Raw genomic sequence first — 25,981 nt, 5'->3', positions numbered from 1 at the left:
AGTAAAACTAAAAGTAAAATCATGAAGACATACACTCAAAGTGGACAATATCACCGTGCATTCTCAACGTATATTTTACTCAATAAATACAAACATGGTTAATTAAATATGACAGTTTACATTATTAATTAATCTATCTCATAAGGGACTTTTGTATGAGCATTTTGTGATACACAACATCTCCAAATACCTAAGATGATCATATCCTACATTTCTACACAAAAACAAATACTGATGTATTCTAAACGTCTCTATTACAAGAATCATAGATTCCTACCAAACAATCAACTCCTAAAAGTAGTTTTAATTAAAAACAATATATATCAATTATCTTCTAAAACAAACCTCTAAGAAATTAAATATATAATACACTCTTTTGGATTCAATTCAATGAAGTTGACGTATACTTCTTCTCCAAAGGTTAACATACCTTACCTGTTGTATCATAACTCAAACGAAATTAATAGTTTTTAACATAGAATTTTTTTAATTTTTTAATATATTCACTAACAAAGTGGAGAGCACACCATATTACATATATCTATATATATACTAAAGAACCCTTTCACCTCTCCCTACCTATATTTTCTTTAATTAAATTCCAAAGTTAATGAATTAATTAAAGAAATCTTAAGTTAAGAAACAACACGTAAGCCATGTTTTAATTAATTTAATTATGCTTGAGCGTGTGGTTAGTGCTGAATATAAAATTAAAATGGAACAATAAATATATTTTGAGAAGGCAAATTAAGAATCTATAAAACAGAATGATCTCATCAACAAATAGATATATCGATGATCAAGAGAATATATAAATAAAGCAAGATCGATGGATCTTTAAGTATGTGAATATAAAACACATCGTGTTATGTTAAATTATTAGGAAGAAGTATTTAATATGAATTATTCTATGTGTTTTGTAATTTTGATTTCAAACCTTACACACACAGCTATGCAAAATTAATCCATTAAAATATAATACTTCCATTAAATAATACATGCAAAAATATTTTTGTTATTTTATGATCTTAAATTTAATATAAAATTAATAATGTTATTAATTCCTTTATTACTTACTAATTAAATAAAGATTTTAGACATAGTATCTTATTATTACTAAAAATTGAAAGTTAGGAAAATATTTTTCTTACAAAAAAAATTGTCATGTTATATTTATATTAAGAATTAACAAAAAAAAAAAAAAAAAAAAGACCCAAATGCAATCAAATAGATTAGAAGCGTGTATTTTTTGTTTGAAGTAATTTTAAAGAACTTATTTATGTTTTAGAGGTTGATTAAGAACTCAAATTGTTGGCATAAACATGGGAACTATAGATAAAAAAATGAAATGATTATCAATCAAACAATGCAAATGCAATTATTTAATTCAAAGTTTGGAGATAGGAATGTATTTTTATTATTTATTTGAAATAAATCTTAAAATGATCGATTATGAAACGAGACTAAGAAACCAATGTTAATATTTTTTAAATGATATTTTAGGATAAAGTATTGATTTTGCAAATAATTGAAAAACGATAGAAAATGTCATATTGGTTTTGTGGTCTCTTCGTGAGACAATAAAGCTTCCAATGCCTAGAAAAGGTTATTATTTGATGAGACATTGAGACGAGACGAATTGTATCCCACAAATTTAATACAAATAAATTGTTTCAAAACCAATATATTTTTTTAATTTTAATACAAAGTTTTAGAAAATATGATATATATATATATATATATATATATAAAACTCATAGCTACCAATTATATAATAAAATAATATTTCGAATAACAATAAATAAATATACTATCACCATCATTACTCTCGTTTATTTATTTATTTTTATTATGTGAGTTGTCGGATCAAAATCTTAAATTAAATGAAAAAAAATTAGTCGATCGTTTACGTTAATTAAGTTATTTTCATCTTAGCATTTTCATATAACTTTGAGCTAAAAGAAAATATAATAAAATTAGGTTTTGGTTACCGAGATTTGAGTTTAATATCGACGTGAGTTTAGCAACACACACTTTATTTTTCGAGAGTTTGAAAGATGAACCAAATTGTTCCTAATCCGAATTAGGGTTTAGGGTTTAGCCATTTCACTTTTGTTGTTAAAACCTAAATTTTGCATTGTTAAAATTACTAGTGTATTCATTTTAATTTAACGTTTTCGACTACTAATATAGCCATTTGAATCTTTTATTTTAAAAGAATTATTATATAATTGTTAGATATGTGTAATGATCACTAAGCATAGAAATTAACTCAATGTTTGAGAGAAATGTCTTCTATTTTTATTATGAGGAGTTTTTCATCTTCTATTTTTCTTTACTATTTAGGAAAAAATGTATGATAATTCTTTTTTGTTACTTCACTAGGAATTTGAGTTAATTTTAAATGAAATCGAATAAAATAGTTACGAATAGCTAACACATATGATATAATCTAAGATTTTAAATTTTGATTCATAAACAAAAGAAATTAGTGTCGGCTTGATAATTGATTGTACTTACTTCCTCTCTATTTATTTTATCATAAAAAAATCGAGTTCTTAGTCAAAGGAGTTGGTGAAGTTTAGAGAGTTGTGAGCTCCTAGGGCACACCGTGTAAGAAGTTAATAAGACATAATATATTGACATTTTTTCTGTTATAGAATCGACAAAATTTTTCGACCAAACAATGAGTAAAGTCCACAAACTCCACACTTTCCAACTCCTTATCCCGAACATTCTCTATGAGCTTCTTTAAGTCTAACCGCTCATAATTTGCTACCGTTATTTATAAATGATCTCATTCATCTTATTTTTATCTCTTTCAAAGAAAAAGAGCTAACTGTGTTCTTGGAAGTAACTTCATGGAGAGAAGTTATTTTTCTTTGGAGAATATCATCGTAAGTTATTTTGTAACTATGATGCTTCAACCACATCTCTTTTAACTCAAAGACTTTCCTTTAGCATCTTCTCAACGTATTCTCCTTTTCATCAATATAAAGCTCTTTGGATATTTCCTTTAAAGTCAAATTTGAATTAGACAAAAACTAAAATAAATCTATGATATCCAGCTAGACTAACACACTTTATATAATAATATGTATTCTACATAATTTGGCAATCGATATTTTTTTTTCTAACTAAAATGGATATAAACTCAACTAACATATATGTCAGTATGACATGCATTAGCGACCAACAAATTTGTTGTTTGAAATTCTCCTCTCCTACTCGTAGTCTTAATATATATATAAAAGAAAAACCCTTTTGCTTCTTAAAGTATAAGTCTTTAAGTGTCCTTTCATGTGTTTATAAATCCTCATAACTTGATGTAATTAAAAGGTTTGCCACTTGAGAATCATCATTAGACAAACAACGACTCCATGGGCATTATTTTGTAGATATAAATTAGGGTTGCAAACAATGAAAAATAGAAAAACAAAATGGTTGTTTATATATAAAAACTTTGGGCTTTCTTAACTAAACAAGAAGAAAACTTTACTTAATTTCCATTTATCTTAATCTTCACAACATTTAATTTTCAAAAAATAAAAATCAAATAGTTACCAAATATGAATGAAACTACTCATGTAATTAAACAAACAAACAAGAGAGTTCGATTTTAATGTGAATCTACTAAATGATGTAAAATAATCCTTTGAACAAACATCACAAAAAACTAATAGAATATCAAGAACAAGATGGATCATGGGAAAGAAATGCCTAATTTTATAATGTAGATTAACATTTTTATCCTTTTTTTTTTTTGTTATGTGCATATATATATATATATATATAGTTTATACTTTTCTTCTAGTTTCTTGCCAACTTCGCTTGGATACTAAATAAATTTAATTATATGATTGATATAGAGAAAATCATACGTATCCTCGACGTGTAATGCATATTAGATGTAAATTTCTTTTTTAATGTCTAATCAATTTGCATTTTTATACCTATACTTTAAAACTAACGACGTGATAGATAATGCGACTTTAAATTTGTTTAGAAAAAAGAATATCCTCCAAATTATAAACATTGTTTTGGTAAATTTCAATATTGGAATATTCTATAATTACTCAACTTGGCATCAATGTAGCTTTTTTTTCTTTTAATGTGGGTTTAGTATTTTTCTTCTTCTAATTATTAATTATTCTTGAAGGGCATTTTTTTGTTCCTTTTAAAAACTTTATATATATGTGTGTGTTATTGAGCATATATTAAAAATAAATTAATTAATCATAACAAAAATATCTTTTAAAATTTTGATGTACATCCATAAATATGTGTGATGAGATGTTAGAATTTATATCCAATCGAAATTACAATTGAAATTTAAAGTAATGGATATACCAAATGTGTTAATGAATCTTACACTTATTGTTTTTGGAAATGGTTAGGTTTATTCATCAAGGATAGACTCATGTTTAAAGGGTTTAGTGGATAAATTTATCGAAGAAATACTTGCCACGATAGATGACTTATAGTTACGTTTTAGGTTCAAATTCAAAATACGATCTAAGTTTTTTCTCATATATTTTAACTAAGGGCACAAAATTGTTAAGGGCACAAAATTGTTAGTTTTACATTTGGAGCTTATTGATTGAATGATTCTTTTTAGGGTTCTTCCATTTCTTCATAGAATTTAATTAGGGATCTATTGAACTCACCATAGTGAGTAAAGAACTTGTCTTTTTCATTTTCTTTTTTAAATTGAGGAATTAGTAAAATAATTAATAAAGAAAGTTTTTGATTTCAAAACCCAATGTTGAATCCCCTCATAATAGTTTGACATTTTGACATTAATAAGCACATAGTATCATAATGATTGTTTACTTTTTTCCTCTTAAAAAAGAAAAAAGAAAATTAATTCTAATTACATTAATAATGAGAGAGTTAATGGAATATATAATTGGCCTTCATTAAATGCAACACAAAAGAAAAAAAAAAGAAACATTACTTTGAATGGGAAGTTATGAATTATCTATTTTAATAAAAAAATCAGAGAATTTACTCTTTCACGAACATCCTAAAGATACAATTTCGATATTTGAAAATCTTTAGGCATCCTAACTAGAATCTTCATATGGAGAACATCGAAAGAGTTTTAGAAACCCTCCTACACCATGGATTTCTAGATTCTCGACATCTTCATCTTACATTTTTGTTCTTTTATTTGTAGATATAAATAAATCTTCATTTGCATTATATAATGAAAATAAATAGTCAACCATATATATCAACTTTTTTCTTTGTGTTATATTACAATTCTTATTATTTTTCAAGAAATATTAAAATTTATAAAGAGAAAAATTACATATGAATTATTTAACTGTATTAATTTTTTTTGAAAAAAAAGTCAAATTCATAAAAACAAATACATTACATAAGTTCAAATTATATTAAATTAACTATAAGTTAATAAATAGTCGTAGAGGTTTAACACATTTTCTAGTAGAAATTCTAAAAGAAAAAATGCTTAATCAAAATAATATTTCCTATATTATATTTGTAATAATATTCTTACCAAATAAACATGATAATCTAAATATGTTGAACGTCTCTAATTCTGTATATCTACAATTTCAAACCTCTAAGATTCTCGTTACCTACCTTTCTAAAAAAAACAAATGATCAATTGTTTCATAAAATAGTGTACTACTAGTAGAATCTAAGAATTATTTCATAAAATCAAATATTTATTTTCCCATTTTCTTTATCCATTTTTTTTATAATATGAACTTTTTAAAATATTTTGTTTCGTTTTTGAATAAATCTTTTTTTGATAAATGAAACTATTTATAAAATATAACAAAAAAACTTAAATGAATTTTCGTAAATGTAGACTCGTTCTTATATCTTAGTTTATGATATGAGATTAAAAAACAAGTTAATTAAAATAATATTCGAAATCTTACTGGAGTCCTAATGATTTTGTACTAGACTTCAACTTAATAAATATTTGAAATATTTGTTGAATTCTATTTTTTCTTTTTAACTTTGATTTTTCAATAATAATAATAATATAATAAAAAAGAAAAAGGAAAAAAAACTTCATCTATATTATCCAATAAACCACACCCCCCTATATTACAAAGTATTATTGTTGATGATGTCTACGTCCAACTATATAACATTCTTACAAATTATATTCAATTAAACTTCTCAAAATTCAATTTTAATTTTCTTTCAATATTAATAATTAATATTATAGCTTTCAAATTTGATAAAGTGTAATATATATAGAGAGGTTAAATTGTAATTAAGTTTAAATTTATAAAATTTGGTACCAAAGATATGTATATCCTTAGTTTTCAAATTTCTATAATTTTCATATTTTTTCTACTAATTAGATCCTTAATAATTACATAGTCAATCCCAAATTAAATTTGCTACTTATATCATTTGAAAATGTAAATTTAAAAGTATGAAATTATAAAGATTAAAAAAAAAAAAAAAGATTCAGGAAACATTACACTATTAAAATTTTGAAATTAAAGAATTAGTAGATCCAATCTCAAAATCCATCTTTTTTATAAAAAAGAAAGAAAAGTTGTTCTTTTAATTTCAAATTAATTTAGGCTAGCAAGAGGATAAAAGAAATTTTAAATAAGAACAGTGATTTTAGAGATATTTAATTAATAATTAACAACTTATCAAAATACCTTATAATACATATAGAAGAATTGTTTATCTAAAAAATATTACACATCTTTAAAATCATAATTACAAGCCAAAAGACAGAGAGAGAGGGTAAGATTGATAGTATGGAAAAAGACCTAACAAATTATAATGATTTTGATTACACTTGATTTTATTGTACGTCCACGTACGTTTTGTTTGCAGGTTACAGTTAAAAATGTGTTATATATAAATTGAATTCTAAAATCAAGAGTAAATAGACGCGACTAAAGAATTACAAAATTGAAGGTGGGATTAGTGTAATGTTTTGATGTTGAGTAACTTGTCATTTTTAAGCTCGAGGAAGAATGTTGGGTATTGGCTTCGAAAAAGGTACTCAAATACTTTCTACTTGCTACACACATGTACGTTTTCTTTTTAAAAAAAAAAGTATAAGACATTTATATTTTAAAATAAAAGTAAATGGCCCATGCAGGTCTCGAACCTGCGACCTTCGCGTTATTAGCACGACGCTCTAACCAACTGAGCTAATAGGCCAATTTATGTTTTGAATTTTCTATCTTGTTACTTATTTTCTTCTCAAAATTATAAATTTGCAGATGTTATCACGTGGATGATGGCAATGTATATTCTTAGCCTAAATTTGGCATTAAGAAGGTTATAATTTGGATGATCCAATATTTCTATTGGCATCTCTATACATAATATATTAGCCATAACTTAACTACTTAACTTCACATCTATGACGGATCCAAAAAATTTATATATAGGGCATCAGACACTATATAATAAACAAACTAAAAAATGTTTAAAAAATATCTCGATGTTTGACTGATGTTTCAATAACATTCATTACATTTGGAACAATAAAGAAAAACCGACAATTTTCACATGATATTTTGTAATGTAAATATATGAATTTAAAAATTATAAAAAGAAAAAAAAAATTTAATGGAATATTGTTGAGAGAGTGAAAATTTGGATCATCCACTTTGTTGCACTTCTTAAAAATTTGTTAGATAACAAACTAGGAGTAGAAAATAAGTTAGGGTTTTACTGACTTTGTTGCATTAATTTTTTTCTAAATATTTGTTAGATAACAAATGAGGGCTAGAAAATATGTTAGAGTTTTATCTTAAATAAGTTTCTTTTTTTCTTTTTATAAAATTATCTTTCTTTTAGAAAATCAAATTTTAGGGTTTCACCTACTTTGTTGCATTTTTTTTTTCTAAATATTTGTTAGATAACAAATGAGAGTTAGAAAATAAGTTAAACTTATCTTTTTTTTAAGAAATCAAATTATTTTCCTTTTAGAAAATCAATGAAATTTAGGAAGAAAAATCAAGTTATCTTCCTTCTAGAAAATCATAATTTCAAATTTAGGAAGAAAAATCAAGTTATCTTCCTCCTAGAAAATCATTTCAACTCACAACATGAAAGTTGAGCAGTGGGGCACAATCACTACACCAGAACCAGAGTTTTGTTAGAATGAAGTTAAATTTAATATATGTTGTAATCTGACACTTCAAAATTAATATAAAAATACAAAACTCGATAATGTGAGGGGGATACATGTTCCCCGACCTCTTAATAAATATGTCATTGCTTGACATTGATTTACATACTTTATTCGGGATGATATCTAATATATTTTTATAAATTAAAAATTATAACATAATTATTTAAAATTCTTCTATGATTCCCTCTAAATTATTTGTTGTAATTAGAAGAAAACATACTCAGGACAGCATATATTTTTAGAAAAACACACATTTATATGAAAATCTCTAATGCCTTTTAATATATTAGAGAAACCAAAGATTTTATGTAAAAAAATCAATAGAATATAATGTAAGCAATCGTATATCTTTATACAAAATATTGATGTCTCTTCATCTTTCTGACATGAACAAAAGAGAAAATCTGATAGATCACATTGATGATGAAGTGGAAGAGAGGTTTGAACATTGAAACAAATTGATATGTATCAACAAGTCGTGGGAAGGAAGGAAGGAAGGAAGGAAGGAGGCAGGACAATAATAGAGTTCTTCAATAGTTTAGTAATTTCTCATGCAAAGAAGAAAAGGAAAAAGAGAATCAAATCCACACTAATTCCAAATGGAATGTTCAATTATTATTTTATATTTTCATTTTGGTCTATCAAGATTTTATTCCATCTCTCCATTTCTTTTTCTTTTCAAAAATTTATTTTATTATCCATCTCTAGCAAACCTCATCTACTTTAAACCAATCAAATTATAGTTATGTTCTCTATATCTCTCTCCATCATTATAAAGTAAAGAAAAAAAATGTGTGTATGTATAGTTCATGGCTTTGTCTTTTTGTAGCTTCTGTTTAATAATATATATAGTTTAAGAATATATATATTTGTCTCTAATTACTTTGGTAAAACTTTACGTTTTAAACTTTGGTGTGTAACATAGCATAGTTTATGAATTACTTTAGTATATATTATAATTTAGTCCTTTTCATACTTTTCAATTTTATATAATTTAAGATATGTTTGGATTAAGTTTTCATGTGTTTAAATTTGAAAAATAAGTAAATTTGAAAATTAATATATAACAATTTTGTGTAGTGCAATCAAATATAAGAGTTCATATTTTTTTGTACGTACTAACACCCTAAATTAATATATAACAATTTGCTTCGTTTTCTTTTCTTTTCTTCTTCCCCAAATGATACCAATGAAAAAAAGTTTTCATATATATAAAAACATTTTTACTTAAAAAAGAGGTTTTCCTCTCTCTCTTTATATGTGTTTGGTTGGTGAGTAAAGCTCGCCGTAATGAAAGGTCTAAAGTTGGACTTTTCCTCCACCTACGTGCATGTTTATTATATATATATATATATACATATTACCCTTCTTATTTTATTATGATCAAGATTTAAGTTTTGAAATTTTGTATGAAGTTTAGATCAATGTTTACAAATGATTTTACTTTTACTTCTATGTAATTTTGATCACTGCTCACTGTCATTTCATTCCTTTATGATTCCTTTGTGATGTGTTTAATTCATTGATAAAAATATGATTTACTTTATATATTATAGTTTGAAGAAAAGGTTATGATTTAGTTTTATGATTTATGACAAGGATTTAGTTTCTATATGGTTTCAATTCATCATATTACATTATTTACTAAATTTATCTAATTATAATTCATCATACGCAAAAGTTTATTATTTGTTTGTTTATTATCTATGTTTATATTACAATTCATCGATAATCCATAGTTCATTCATTAAGATAAATTGATATGAATGAATGATTATTAGATCTTAATAATCATCACTTTTCATTTAATTTATATCTTCCTTTTTCATATTTGTGCGTCATTGTTTAGTTGGTTTTCACATTTGCTTTGAACTTAAAAAGGGGACAAACAACACACACGAGGGGAATCTATGTCGGTTTGTTCTAGAAAAAAAACTATACATATATATATTAAAAGAGAATTAATATAGAGTAGAAAAAGACAAAACCCTAAAACATCTAAAATATATAGATAATGAGAAGAAAAAAAACGTATATGAAAGCCATTATTAATTTATTACTAGTTCAAAAATATAATGGAGGGAGGAATGTTATGATATATAGTTTTAAATTGATTAGGGTAAGATTATTCTTATTATAATTAGCTAAATGTGTAAAGCATTTTTCAATTAATTATTTCATATTTGGCTAGCTAGTTAATTATAATAATACAATTATTAGACGACACTTTCAAAATATAATTTGATTAAAGTATTTATCAATAATATATATTAAAGATTTTTTTGTGACCCTAATTTATGCAATGTAGAGCAAATAATCATGTCAAAGAAAAATAATATAAGAATAAAATAAAATATGAAACATGATGTTATTTTATTTAGATTAATCATATATTTGATAATTAATCGTTCTTATAATTCTTTAATAAAATTTTGTTCTTTCAAAAAAAAAAAAAAAACCCTCTTTATCAAAAATCCAGCTAACTAAAATATATTAGTTTATTAGATTGCAAGACTTAAATTTTGTTAATTTTTCTTCACCAAAGTTGAAGCTACACATCTTATTTTTTCGATCTAAATTACAAAATCTTTTATAGTTGATTTAGAAAAAATTTATAGTCGTGAAGACTTTATAAATATTGAAAATTTTTAATTTATTTTTCTCGAATAAGATTTTAAAATTTTGTAATATTTTACTATATTTCACCAATTCTATAAATATTGATATACATGGGTGTGTTTAATAGTTATATATTTGTTATTGTCTTTAATAATTTAATATTTATTATTGTGAGTTTAGATTAATTTAAGTTTACATGTGTTATTTTGTAAAACAAGTTAGTTTACATTAGTTTGAACTTATTATAAAAGATCTAGTATATTAAATATTAATTTCAATTTTAACTTGAAATACTTGAACTATAATTTTAAAAGAAGATGATTATAGTTTAAATTTTTTAGTTCTTCCAATTTTTGAGATATAATAAAATGTCGATTCATTTTGTATGTCGATGGTTTTTAAGTTGATGGTATATGTATGTACACGTGAAAATATCAATGACTATTGACATGTCGATATAAATTTAATATCATCATCGTTGATTGTATTTTTTTCACTATATTTTTGTAAATCAAGTTAATACTCCATATTCATAACTAAATAAGAGAAATGGTCGAGAGAAACTATATTGATTTGTTATATATGTATATAATTTTTTAGTAGAGAACACTATTATATTTCAATAGAAAATAAGTTGAGATATATATAAAAAGAAAAAGAATATTTCAAAAAAGGAAAGGAATATGCCCTTATCACCATAAAAATCTTTGAAAATCCATTTTTGAAGAGAACATTAAAAGTCTCTTAAGATGTCTCCGGATAAGATTAAACATCTCGAGATGTCTAAATATTATTCTATATTCCTAAAAAATTACACAAATGTCGCCCCTATCTTCATAGAAATCTTGAATTCCCACGAAATGATCTCTCTATCAAAGATTACATATTGTTTGAATTTCTACTAAAAATTAACCGAGGATATTCTTTCTACACATACTTTGAAGTTCACCCACATTTTCTTAAGATAATTTCAAACATTTGAAAAACAATGTCAAAATATAAATATGACAAAATGACAAAGAAAAATGCTATTCTTTTTCAAAAGAAAATTGTAGATAATGAAACAAAGAGTTCATAAGCATAGAAGCAATGTTTATAAGCATATAAATTAAAAACCAAATAGTTATAAAACCCTCCATTTCTAAACCCTTTGATTGGTTTTCAATATTAAATCAAAAACCCTTTGATTGGTTTTCAATTTTAAATCAAAAACTTCTCAATTGTATTGGTTCCTATTAAAAAAACATTAGTAATAAATAGAAAAATTAGTCCTTATCAACAAAGTAATAATTGGATAAAAAATCTCTCAGATATTCTTAAATCATCCAAAGTCAACTCCATTTCACAAAAACTCCCTATAAATACAAAAATCCCTCAACTCTTCCAGCAAAATTAATCTCCAAATAATTAATATCATCAAAATTAAGCAATAATGGAGCAACTGATCAATGGAAGTTTCATAGCTAATCATGAAGACCAAGAAGAAGAAGAAGAAGAAGCAACTTTCATGGCTCAATTACTCTTCAACACCAAAGCTAATTCCCCACCTGACCCTTTCATGGCTACCCTTTCTTATGATCAAACACCTTCTTCTTCAACCTTCAATTATAGTCTTTCACAAGAGAGTAGTGATGAAATATTATTCCCTAACAATAATCATTATTATTATTCCAATCCAATGAATAATAATAATAGCAATAGTAGTAATTATTTTTCATTGGGAGAGCTTGGAACTTATTACAGTAACGATAATGGGAGTGATTTCCATGTTCAAGTTCCTGAGGACTCTATGAACGTAGAGGTGAGTGAGAATAATTTGCAGCCTTGTTTTGAAGAAGCTGAGTTGATAAAATTACCCGAAGAAGAAGCTGCTCATTATCACATTGATCAGATTAATTGCAAGAAAAGATCAAGAGGAGAATTTGGAGATCATGTAAGTATATGGATATATCCTTCTCTTGATTCATATAATTTTAAAATGCATTGTCTAAGCTTTCGAGTTTAGTCTAATTTGATATACACCATGAAGTATAAAAAATGATTTTAGTTTTATTATAATTATAGATTTTCAAATTTTAACCTAAAAAAATAGTTCTAATCGTGTTTTTCTTTGAAAATTTGTTAACTTAGTTCAAATATATATACGATCATAATTTGTTAACTTAGTTCAAGGATTAGACTCTACTTAATCGTTACTCTTTCTCAAGTTGATAAAATTTTCCGTAGTTTGGATTGATTATTTATTATTCTACAAATAAATTGTCAGGTACAAAAGGGGAGGAATGAGAGATCAAAGAAAGCTCAAAAGCTTACCTCAAGCACCAACACTACTGAAGAAGATGGCAATGCTGGCCTTAGCAGGCAAAGCACAAGCACCTACTGCTCGGAAGACGAATCCAACGCCTCTCTCGATCAAAACGGTGGAGCTAATAACTCCAGATCAAGTCTGAATGGGGCGAACAAATCCCGAGCCAGCAGAGGCTCAGCCACAGACCCTCAGAGCCTTTATGCAAGAGTAAGAGACACTAATGAAAAAACTTCAAAAAAGCTAAGGAAAAAGAAACAGTTTTGGAAAAATGAAAAATCCATATTATTCATTATTTGTAATATTAATTACTGTTCAAATTTGTTGCAGAAAAGAAGAGAAAGAATTAATGAGAGGTTGAGAATCTTACAGACCCTTGTCCCAAATGGAACGAAGGTAAGCAAAAAGAAAACATGAAAACTACCTTTAAAAGATTATATGTATTTTGTTGGAAGAAAAAAAGGCAATGTATATTTATGTTATTGCCTATTTTGGGATGTGTGCAGGTTGATATCAGCACAATGCTTGAGGAAGCTGTTCAATACGTGAAGTTTCTACAACTCCAAATCAAGGTCATTTACAAATACAAAACTAAAATACTTAGCTAAAAACGTTCAAGAATTCTTTTAAACGGTTTGGATGGGCTCGGTTTAACTTTTCAAGAGTTTAATAGATTTGAAACAATTTCAAAGTTTATTCTAAACCATTTTTATCAAAATAATTTACAGCAACTTTTGACATCTTTATTGTAAATTATTGTTACTGCAGCTACTAAGCTCTGATGACTTATGGATGTACGCTCCAATTGCTTACAACGGAATGGATATCGGCCTTAATCCGACGACCCCAAAAACAGCAAAAGAGAAAGAATTATGAAACAAAGAAGATAGGGTGTGATGTATAATATTTGAGAAGAAAAGGTTTAATCTTGTGGAGAAACTAATAGTGTGTTTTTTGTAAAACTTTTTGATAGATTTTTTTTTTTCATCAAGTTGGTGATGAACAATGGAGTCACATATGAGAGTTTGGTAGAGCAAATTCGATTCAAGGAGTTTTCGAGTTTTCGAACCTTTGAGATTAAATTGTATTGTAAAGGCCTTAATTTAAATATCGATAATGTATATATATACATTACAACCAAGCACTCATAGTCATATACTACAACGTAATCTTAGTGGCTAATAAGACTATACATAACTTCCCATTAACTATAGACAAGTTTACACACACATTATTGTTTTTAAACTTTCATATTATATATACAAGACCACTTCTCAGTCCCCGCTACATATGCACATGTTAGACCAACACATATATATATACATACAAAAACGTAACTACAGTGTTGTACTAGTGAGATATTTTTGGGGCTGTGTCAAATATATATCCTCATGAAGAAGTTAGGATCATGGGAACTCTCTCTCTCGCAACCTAAAGAGAAAAGAAAACATTTGAAAAGGGTGAGCGCCTAGTGAGTGACAAGTTGAAAGGAAACATTCAAACATCAATAATCATGGCTCAGAAATATTGGATAATGAGTTATATCATAAGATTATTTCTCAATGACAGGGTTAGTATAATCGCAAATATGTCCAAACTTGTGTTATAAAGAAACCTTGTGTCTCTCTTAGTAATCAATACAAAACTAAAACATGAATATATCATTCAAATGGGTCTCAGGTAATTGAACCAACTGATATTGTACCCTAACACAGCTCATTGAGCTTCATATTTTTTTATCTTTGAAGACGTTGAGAAATCAAAAACTCCCCAAGCATCTTTCATTTGAATAATATTGTATCTATGTACTCCAACTATGACAACTTTGTTTCTTAAGGTTGAAATGAAAAGAAAATATAAAGGTCTGTAATTTGATAACTTTACTAGCTCTAGGGTTAGGTGATCAATTAAAATTAAAAATTTGTTTTATCTATTCTCTCATAAACAACTATTAAAAATTATAAACTACAAAAACTAACATTCGAGTACTTAAATACGATAATTTTGTATTTATTCACTAAACATTTTTTAATATATATTCAAGTAAATTTAACAAAGAAAAAAAAACGTAGTTGTCAGCAATTATTTTATCAACTATGAAATGAACATATATTATTCTTGAGTTTTAAAAAACGATTGGATGACTCTTAACAATTTGTCGTTTCTTCGTTACTTTTTTTAATTATTCCCTTTCCTTTATTTCTCAATTTCATATGGTGAAAGATATAGCTAGGCCTACTATATATGTTCTATCAAAATAGCACCTAATAACCTATGCTTGCAAATTAGATTGTTTATTATATTTATAGAGGTCTCTTTGATTGCGTTCGGGTTTCTATCTCGAGGGAGCCCTACGTGCTCTCGAAGCTTAACTCATTTCTTGCCCTTTTTTTTTTCTTATTTCTTGTCTTAAATATCGAAACTTTAAACAAATAGGAAGAGCTAGCTAAATATGACTGAACATTAAATTTTCAATATCTAACCAATTATTTCAAAGCTATCTTGAGTTGAAAAAGTACTAATGATTTGAAGCACGGCTCGTATAAATTTCATCTTTCTTTCATCAATAATAGATATATATATTTTTTTTTTCATTTATCTAATTCTTACACAAATTTTCTCAATAACAAAGATAGGATTCAACAGTGAAATCTTACAAATTTACTAATATGTATCAAAATTTTCATCCCTTTTTTAGGTATCATGTGAGTTAGACAAATTGATAAATGCCAAATTTTCACATCAACAACTTTCATATCTTCATCATCATCCTTTATTTTATTTATTTTCTCTCTTTGTTTCTTTTTTTTTTTTTCCTACTAAAATAACTCCATTTTTAATTACTTAATAAAATAAAATAAAATAAAAGTATTTCAATTTCATATAATATATACTATTTTCATGTGTTTTCCCATTGACTCCCATATAGAAACTTTATTTAATTTTGCATTATGGAGGAAATGCATTTAACCACATCTAAACTTTTTAATGTCAAACTAACAACAAAATGTCAATATTGAGTTTTAAGTATATATTATATGAATTGAAAGGCAATAATGTCAAACTTAATTAAGATTTTTTTTTTCTTTTCTAAAGTTCTAATCCTAATTTTCTAAGTTGGTTGACTCTTGATTATGTATAAATTTAAACCAATCAAGCAAGATTGTTTTTCCTACTATTTGATATTTTGAAATGTCAATATCTCTCAAAATATATCTTCAATTTTTAATATTTGTTTCCAATTAGAAGTACATTTATAAGTAGTCATTATATTGTTTAAATTCATGTCAACTTTAGTCCTCCAATGAAGATGGATTATTCCTCAATCTATGAATAAACCCTATTTTATTATAGCATAGATCTAATTAAAACATCCCCTCTAAAAATTGCAAAATAAGTCCAATTAAAACTTTAATTTGATTTGACTTTTTTTTTCCCTATTTTTCCACTTGGTTCTCTTTTGAATTTTTTAAATTTTATTTTTACTCAATCATTTAAGATAGTGGCTGTTTTTTTTATAATAATGAAAAATAAAATAAATAGAAGAATACAATCAAACCTATAACTTTTTCTTTTAAAAATTAAAGAAAAAACCCACTAATATCTAAAACCCATTTGGAAAAAAAATAATAATGCCAACTTTATGCAAAAAAAAAAAAAAAGTTATGAAAAAAAAATAATTTACGAACCTTTATGCATTTTCTGTCCATTATTGTTTATATAAAATGTACTATTAAGTGCATGTTTAATGTTTAGTGGCTCTATTGAAAAAATGTTTGAAATCAATTTTTAAATTGTTAAAATTATTTTTGACAAATTCAGAATCACTCCGAAGTCTATTTAATAACTTAAAGTTAATGTAATATTTAATTTTACACTTGTTAAATGCAATTTTCATATCATCAACGTTGATCTTGAATAAATTAGAAAGTTACTGTGTCTCTCTTCTATACCAATTAGTAAGTATTTAAATCTAATGAAATTATAAAAAGGGTTAGACTGAGTAACCAATTTTTGGCTTGACATATAACGACACATAACAGTTTTGACATTCCAATGATTTAATGAAAGTTGTCCTCACAAACCAACACGTGTTCTTTTAATCATGTTTTGTCCTCACTCACATACATTTTAGAAAAATTACTAGAAAGCTACCCAACAAAGAATTGTACCAAACTAAGTAGGCTTAATTCTTTGAAGTTCTTATGATTGACCGGAAATGAAGGTACACTACCTTGTTAGCATAGATAGAAACTCAGTTCTTTTAAGTATTTTTTAATCATATTTTCATATCCTCAAAGTCCTAGACATGGAGCATTAACAAATAGTATCGAAGCATTACACAATATGACTTTTGATATTTAAAAATGAAATTTTAGAGGAATAAAATGAACGTTCCTCGATTTTGGGTCGATTTTATCACTTAAAACCATGAAATAACAATTGTACCAATTTTAGTGTACAACTTCAAAATTTCCATGAGTGTGTTTATTTTTAAAGATTGTTTGAAATCGTAAGTCCATACTTTTCACACGTTTACAAAATTTCCTTGAATGAAAAGATTGATTAAAGAGTAGTAACAACCTTTCATTATATATAAGTTATTTTTTTGTACTAGTGACGCATCCATGGCCGATGAGGAAAAGTTCATTCTATTTTCCCAATAATAGCAATAACAGTACTAAGTTACTAACTCTAGTTTCTCTTAGAATTTAAAAGTTCAAATCTCCATACTCTATGATACAATACTTCAAAGTTTATTTCAAGCTCCAAAAAAGAAAAGAAATAGTAACCATTGTGTTATCATATTTTAAGATTATAAAACAAAAAACCATTGATATTGAATTAATGCAAAGAGACGATTGATGAAAGCTCTTTTTGTCATCTCATTAGTTCTTAATACTTCTAAAAACCAACATATTTTGAATTTTCCCATGAAAATATTTTTTGTCATATTTGGTTTAACTTTTTCAACTAACACAAAACAATTTTCACAAAAGTTAAACAAAGACTTTTCGAAAATAATTTTATTCTCTAATCAATTCAAACACACCCGAAGATATTCAAATTAACTATAGTTCATCTCAGCTATCGACATTCCCAAACTCTATTTTCAAGAATTCTGTAAGTTAGATCCCAATAGTTCAAATCTTCATCCCTGTGGATCGTAGCTTGTATGGTTAAATAATCTCCCCATCTCCTATGAACAATATAATACACTCGTAAGATAAAGCAAACATGAAAAGTTTACAATTTAAACCTTTGACACTTATAGTGCTACTAAATTACATAACCATTTGACCTCCTCACCGGCAAACTACAGTGGTGGCATGATGCTTCGCCCATCCAAAAGACATAAGTTAAATCACACGAGTCCTCTGCAACTGCCCAAATAAAATTCAACAGAGAACTCCTCAGCATGTTATAGTCTAACAATAACATGTCAAATTCAAAAAACCCTTATCGTTTATTGTCATATATTACAAGAATGCAAAGATCTATGTTCGAAACTCCTGGAGTATGACTGTATTTGACGTGATAGACCACTCCACTCCATTGTGTGCAATCATCTACAGATTCCTAATATATTGTCTTCCTTCTTAAGCACGATTCTCATTGACATAGTTCGGAACTTCGGCTTGGCTGTCAAGAGGCATGTACTGAGCCATAATAGCTCTGATTTCTGAATCCATGTATGACTGCAATGGCAACAAAATCCCAATGATTACTGATCTATAAAATGGCATGAACAAAGGTACTGGCTTATCTCTACTTAAAAATGAAAGCATGTCCCCATTTCACTTCTGGAAAAAGTTATGATACTACAACATGGATTGTAAAACGCTACCACCAGCATTTGAAGGCTCCTCAGTCATTAAGGACAACAAACGTCAGTTAAATAATATGAATAAGCTTACCCTCAATCTGTATTTGTATACAAGGTATGCTCCACCAGCAGCCATAGTCAAGCCTATCAAAATAACCCAAACGGCAGTCCAGGCAGATCTTCCACTAGACGCCTTACCTGCAAATGGAGATGGAACGTTAGTCAAAGCAAAACCACCCTCCCCTTTCTCAAACTCTTGGTCCAATTTGGTTTCTCTTCTAAGATCTTTAAAGTTCTCTTTCCCAGCGGGAATTATGGCTTCATTATATGGACGCTTGTCAGGTGTCTTAGGCTCAAGAACAGGTGCTATGCTTTGTGGCTTAATGTAGTGCAAGCTAGTCTTTTTTGAAATCGTGTTAGAAAGGAAACAAGTTTTTATAAATGTTGAGAGGAATGTGGACGCTTTGCGGGATCCTTGTAAATCTTGTCCTTCTAAATAGCATTAATTCCAGATCTTTTGGTACTTAATCCCCTACTTCAATTGTGTATGCAATAGGAGAGAGGATCACAGTTCTGAAAAACTAGGGGATTTTTTCAGTTATTTGATCCCTCATCAGTAAAATTTGTACTTTTATTATTTTTAAAGTTGAAATATTAGAACGTAGGCAATTGTACAAATGAAAATGCTTTTGCTTACTAATACAAGTATCGTGGTCTCTGATATATAAAAGATCACCACTGCAACTGCAGTCGTAGCTACCCCAGGTATTTTTGCAGCTACATTCAGGGCACTGACAGGCCTTCTTCTCTTGGCACTCATCTATATCTGTACGACACAAAATCAAACAAGTACAAATTACTATTGAAAGCAATAAACACAAAACCAAGGCTTACGTGGAAACCCGAGAACCAAGAGAAAAACCACGATGTTTTTAGTTTTATTATTTTCCTAATAATTACAATGGTACAAACGAGGGAACTTAAATAGGATGTAAAGAGCAAAGAAGAAAAGGAAAAGAAATATTTATGGTAAGATTTCCATAAATATTTTTTCCATAGATACAAATTCTAACAATTACAAATCTATCTTACATACGAGTTAAGAGGAGGTGACTCCTTGATTAACTTTGACAACATTTTCCATCCAATTAACTGGGTACTTCAGTCAGTCACAAAATGTAGTATAGCAGTCAGTCAGTAGATTCTCATTCCATGAAAAAAAACCGGCTACTTCAGCTCTCATAAGCATGCTGTGCTTTTTTTATTGGAAAAAAGAATTTATTTAATTGGTTGTGTTAGAATTCTCCTGAAACTCAATGTCATGCCTTCTTGATGCTGAATTTGAAGTCAAAGATCCTTGATTCCTTGGAGTTTCCATTGGGATCTTTTGAGGAGTTGTCAGGTTTTATTAATTCAAGGATGGCTTTTTCTTTAGCTCCTCTATTGTTCTATCTATATTATATTTCCAACTTTATTTGGAATGATCTTCCCCCAATGGTTCTTTTTTTTCACTTTTCTTTTCTTTTCACTCTCTCGCTCTATTTAGGAGGACTTCATATTCCTTGAAAAAAAAAATCATTTATATTTTTCTCGTGAACCATCTGGTTCAAAAGTTAAAATAGAAATTCATTCTGGTCTGGTAAAAAAGTGGTACATCTCTAGGCTGCTAGCTTGAAGTTGTTTCATCTTGAATCTTTTACTCAACCAATTAATATATGCAATGCACTATAGCTACACGCTACACATTTTTATTTCCTACCCTTTTCTATTAACATACTTTAAGATGAAGAATCCCCAACAAACTGTTCTTTAAACACCCTAGAGTTTCTTATAAAATAATAATAATAATAATGTGTCAAGATGGATCCACAATTTTCTTATTGCTTGTATTGCAGCACTAAGCACCCTAAGCAATTTATGCATAGCCAAACGTCTCTCATATAATTCAATGAAATATTCACCTAGAAAAAATAAGTACTCTACAAAAACGGTAGTTTTAATATGCGTGCATCCATAGGGGTTCTTGATTAACAATAGCAAACAATTGAGCTCGTGCATGTAAGATTTTTCATTTCCCCATAGCTTAAATTCAAATGTGTAAAACCAAAGAATGCCGAGACTCCCAATGTCCTTACCTTCGCAACTTTTGACACCATCACCTTTAAACCCGGGAGGACATGAGCATTTCACATTGCCATCGTCCTGCTTAAAAATGGTAAGTCATAATCCGAAACCCTGAATCGACTACTAAAGGAATGGAATGAGGATATTTAGAGAGAAATGTGAAGACCACTAACCGTACAAGCAGAGAATGTATGTCCATTCCGGGTCTCATGCCAACATCCTCCATTATTAATTTTGCACCTTGCAGCCCCGCTAGCTGAAAGCAAAAATAATCAATATTTTTTAGTATAACTGCAAAATCAAAATATTAGATGACCAAATGGGCCAAGCTTCATCAGGAATGGCACTTTTGAAGGTGCCTTCTTAAATGAAAACGAAGTTCTTTGTCTTGAGAGGAACCATAGGATCTTCAACAAGGCTATTTACTTTGGCAAGTTAACTTGCATTTGAGACTAAGCTTTTTATTCCTTTTCTTAATGGGAGACAGATATTTCACTGATTTGACGAAATACCAAAAAAAGGGAGAGAAAACCTTGAGCTAGAGGAAGTTCCAGAAAATCTAAAACTAAGCCTTGATTCATTAATTCTCAAATAACTAAAAATTGATCATTTAAAAAGTTAGCTTGCCATGCCACTATAATGATTATTTTGAGACCATTTCAAATAACCACTAAATGTTCTGCACGTTTAAAAAGTTAGCTTGCCATGCTACTAAAAAATACAAATTGTTCCATGGAATTTGCAGAAGGATACAAGAGTTAATCGCAAAACACTCTGATTAGCAGAATCTTAAGAAATTCTTTGAGGGAAGGGGTTTCTCAACTTCTGGCCCTTAGTGCTTTTCTGTTGATAAATACAAACTTGTCTTTTTTTTATTTTTAAATAAATATAAAGATAATCTACACACTCTAGTAAGCAAAAAAATATATTTGATTTACTGGTTAGTACAGCGATCTGACATCCGAAATAGTACGAAATTGAAGCACTCTGATTAAAGATTAAAACTCACAAAACGTGGATGCCGAAAAAGAAGAACATCAAATAATCCAATTGAAGATTAATATTGTCCAAATAAAATTAAGAAAAAAGATAACACACTAAAATAGGAAAGCAATATGCCAAAAATGTTTAAACACAAAGATCATGATAACTAACTTTCAAATTTAAGTACACTGCTAAGATTTAATTAGAAATTAGAATTTTTCAATATCAATATTCTATTAAATATTATTGCAACGCCAGAGACAAGAAGATGAATAACTAGTACCTGCACAAGTGGTGTAACCATCTCCTTTGAACTGCACACCATCAACAAGTGGGCACTCACACACCCTTCCACGAAAAGTATCCTATGTAAATTGAAATTGTCAATAAAACAAATAACACAGAATAATAGACTTCTGAAGTAATCTATCCTTGGTTTAATATACTAAAGCTTGACACCCGGTTTTCCATATAATCTTGATTCATACCTTGCAAGCTGTCAGATTGGCTGCTTTATCCTGCCAGCAACCACCATTATTATCTAAGCATTCGTTGGTCTCAACATCTGCCAAGATCAGTAACCAAAGCAAATAATTTCAAATCAAGGTAAAGTAGATGAGCAAATAACAACCATACTAAGGATGAATAAACAGTTGAGAAACCACAAATGCCATACCACTACTCAAACAAATGGCAGGTTCAGTCGTTTCCTCAAAACCTGAACATATGGCCTTCAGAACTGCACCCTTCTCCAATTTTCCTGCAAGCACTTAGGTAAGAAAAGGAAATGTCCAGAACAAAGGTAATAAAAAAACATGAGCACAACAGACCTCGATATTGTCGATTATTGACAACAAGGGTAGGCAATATGGTAACATCCCCTCTGGATCCTTTCCCTACCTACAAAAAAATTTACATCAGGCAAGACTAGATAATAGTTAATTATATTTATGTACCAAATATGAAATAAATTTAAGAATCCTCTTATACTTTCAATTAAGAACATCACTGAAATAATTAAAAGTTTATCATATGGAGAGTATGGGAGGGAATATCTGTAGGAAGCACAGACTTGGGCATCTTGCTCTTCTTTCAAAACTGGATTTTCAGTATCTGCATTTGGATCCCCCATGCACTTCTCTATCTTTTTACCATCAAGCCCTATACATAAGTCAAAAACAAATTTAAAAAACCATTACTGTCTTGGACATGTATCCTCCACAATACAATATGTAATAATAAACAAACATACCAAGAGACTTAATAACGTCATCAGCACATTCCTTGTTGTACTTTTTATCCTTCATTGGACACCTGATCTGAAAATCTGTCACATAGTCCCACCACATCCAAGGCTTTTGAGTTTCATTAGCCACTTTGAAAACACATAGCTGCCTCAAGTTTTCAATCACCACATCTTTCCCTTCATATCCAGAACTGAAATCTTGTTCAGGATCAGGAGCACAATACCTCCCTTGATTGATACATTGGGACTTGCACTGCTTGCTTAGAATGAATGCTTGTGGACAATACCAAGTTATATAATGCGGTGTGAACTGTGAGTAGCCACCCTTTTCGAGTAACTGGGCTGCACCTTTAAAATCCTTCAAGAATTCCATCAGCATGTCACACTTAACACCACATTCATCATTACTGTTAGTCCACAATTCATATTCCACACGATCATCAGGGTGAGGTACAGCTTCCCTCCAATCAAGACTCACACTGACCATCTCACCAGAATTGATCTCTTTTTTCAGTTTTTCACCAAAACTTTTTTCAATAAGTGCCGAGGGTATTGTTATGTTTTCAATATATTTTGCAGTAGAACCATCCTCTTCAGGGGAGTCCATGGTTATTAATCTTTCCTCTAAGTTGTCTGCAACAAGAACTGCAGAAGCACCAGCCTTCTGCGCATTCCAGACCTTCAAGGCAAAGAAACAATCTGGAAGCCAGCATGAAGAGCAAAAAAATCAATACCCAAAACAATATTGTTCCTCAGGAAGTAAAATACAGATCAATATAACCACAAGGCAAAGTTCATCCAAAATTCAAACTTCAACAAAATTGGAGGGATCAACCCTTTCTCTACTTCTAGATATTCGTGCAGAAAGTCAAATACTGCTTGTCAAAGTTATAGGTGCTGGGATTAAGAAGTGGCCTAATAATTGTTTTGAAATTAATCTTATTTAAAAAAAAGGACATCTAAAAAGAAATTCCAAATCCACAACCCCCAACCCGTTCACAATAGATAAATAAGACAGTGATGTTTTTTTTTTTTTTTTTGAAAAATAATGAAGGAATCTACGAGCAAACATAAAAAAAGGAACACAAAAAAGGGAAGCTCCCTCTACAAGAAGGAACTCCAACTATAGTGACATTACCACTTGTCTTTAACGAATCCAATTGCAACTGTTGTTGGCAATTATTTCAAAAACTTCATTTTTTTCAGGATATAACAGAATAATAATGTAATCTGAAGCCTTTTGTGGGCTGCATCTCAAGTAAAAGGCCAAGGTCGTATGGTAGAATGCATGGAAAGGCTCAATTGTGGTATCTGCGGATTAAAAAAATAGAATACATTTTGCGGTGGGAGATAGAGAGGTTGTGAAGATTATGGATGTGCATTTTATTTCTTCTTCCAGGCGTTCTCATGATCTTTGTAACTATTCCACCTTCCTCGGACTTCTTGTAACTGGTCCACTTCCTCAATAGTGTAAATTAGTAATCCTTTTGGAACATTCTATTAGCTCAGTTTAGCCTCATACGATTTCTCACCTCTCCCTTTCTGACTAATTTCAATCTACCTTTTCCTACATACAGATATCAGTGCCCCATCTAAGACGAAATGAAAAAAGAAAAAGTAGATGGTCTCTCAAGTTTCAAATAACAAAACTCTCAAAACTCGAACTCCTGCATTGTCTCGTAAAGGAGATGAACCATTACAGCCAACTCAATCAGCATCCAAAACTTATTTGATAAAGAGAAAATAATCTCTTCAATTAGCCAAATCAGCATCAAAGAAGCACCAACTGATGAATTTCCAATAACAAAATTATAATTAAAAGCGACATTTACCTCCCCGATCAACGAGAACAAACGTAGGGAGAGCTCCTGGTTTCGATTGGAACGAAATCCCAGCATCGCTGAACTCTCTGCAACCCTTCTGATTCTCCTTCGGAAAGACCACAGTCCCCGACATGCTACCTCCATATTGAGGAATCCCAAAATTCCCAATGGCACTATCGTAGGTACCTTTCAACCCATCGGGCGATGTAACCCTCAAGCTATTCTTTTCAACCACGAACCTAGCCACAGACAGTGGCACCAACGAGAGCGAAAGAAGAAGAAGAAACCCTAAAAACAAAGTGAAACCCGACTTTTGAAGCTCCATATAAGGCAATCCCAGATGATTAAATTTAACAAATTACCAATTTTCGGAAGTGGGTCTTCCACTTCTAAGATCAATCAAATCAGAAGGGAACTAAATTCTTGAAAAGGGATCAAAATGAAACAAATTGCTATAAAAAGAAATCCACCGTCGGCGACGCCGGTCTTCTTCTTCTCTGAATGAGAAAGGACAAAAAGGGGTTGTTGGTTTGCTTTAATGGAGGTCGGATTCGTGTTAAAGAAGGCAACGCCTTTCTTAGTCTTCGGGACTCGATGACCGAAGAGAAAACCGAGAAAGGGTCTATGTGAAATGAGATCTTTGGAGAAAGAGAGCAAAGGGAGTTTAATTACGCGGAGTCCCTACTTGCTTTTAATATCAATATTAACTAAGATTTTCAACTCTAAAGTCCCGGAATTATAAAATTAGCATAAGAACCTCATGGAATGGAACATCTCTCAATAAAACAAGACTTTCCAATATTCCAATCTTCATTTTGGGAAAAATATATCCTTTTTTTTTAGTCTAGTTTTATTTGGTTTATGGCTGGTTGAATTGTTGATACATATGTGCAAC

General features: G+C 28.8%; 2 protein-coding genes and 1 non-coding gene across 3 annotated transcripts; 1 reads left to right on the top strand and 2 right to left on the bottom strand.

The window, feature by feature from the left end:
• Positions 1-7,102: 7,102 nt before the first annotated feature.
• TRNAI-AAU lies at positions 7,103-7,176 on the bottom strand. The gene has a single exon. It is a non-coding gene; the product is annotated as a tRNA-Ile (tRNA).
• Positions 7,177-12,218: 5,042 nt separating this feature from the next.
• On the top strand, positions 12,219-14,223 carry LOC101212933 (transcription factor bHLH85-like). Its single transcript, XM_031889281.1, has 5 exons — positions 12,219-12,710; positions 13,044-13,292; positions 13,413-13,478; positions 13,589-13,654; positions 13,851-14,223. The coding sequence occupies exons 1-5, from the start codon at positions 12,285-12,287 to the stop codon at positions 13,956-13,958; spliced, it is 915 nt and encodes a 304-aa protein (XP_031745141.1). The 5' UTR covers positions 12,219-12,284; the 3' UTR covers positions 13,959-14,223.
• A 4,057-nt stretch (positions 14,224-18,280) lies between these two features.
• On the bottom strand, positions 18,281-25,757 carry LOC101215421 (vacuolar-sorting receptor 3). Its single transcript, XM_004136890.3, has 12 exons — positions 25,096-25,757; positions 23,270-23,962; positions 23,090-23,178; positions 22,848-22,917; positions 22,694-22,777; positions 22,506-22,582; positions 22,301-22,382; positions 21,207-21,289; positions 21,045-21,111; positions 19,607-19,735; positions 19,001-19,107; positions 18,281-18,781 (listed from the first exon to the last, which is right to left on the bottom strand). The coding sequence occupies exons 1-12, from the start codon at positions 25,409-25,411 to the stop codon at positions 18,683-18,685; spliced, it is 1,896 nt and encodes a 631-aa protein (XP_004136938.1). The 5' UTR covers positions 25,412-25,757; the 3' UTR covers positions 18,281-18,682.
• Positions 25,758-25,981: the final 224 nt, after the last annotated feature.

This window comes from Cucumis sativus, chromosome 7 (genome assembly GCF_000004075.3).
Source record: "Cucumis sativus cultivar 9930 chromosome 7, Cucumber_9930_V3, whole genome shotgun sequence".
NCBI classification, from domain to species: domain Eukaryota; kingdom Viridiplantae; phylum Streptophyta; class Magnoliopsida; order Cucurbitales; family Cucurbitaceae; genus Cucumis; species Cucumis sativus.
Note: the sequence above shows the minus strand (reverse complement) of the source record. Positions and strands in the feature narration are given on the sequence as shown.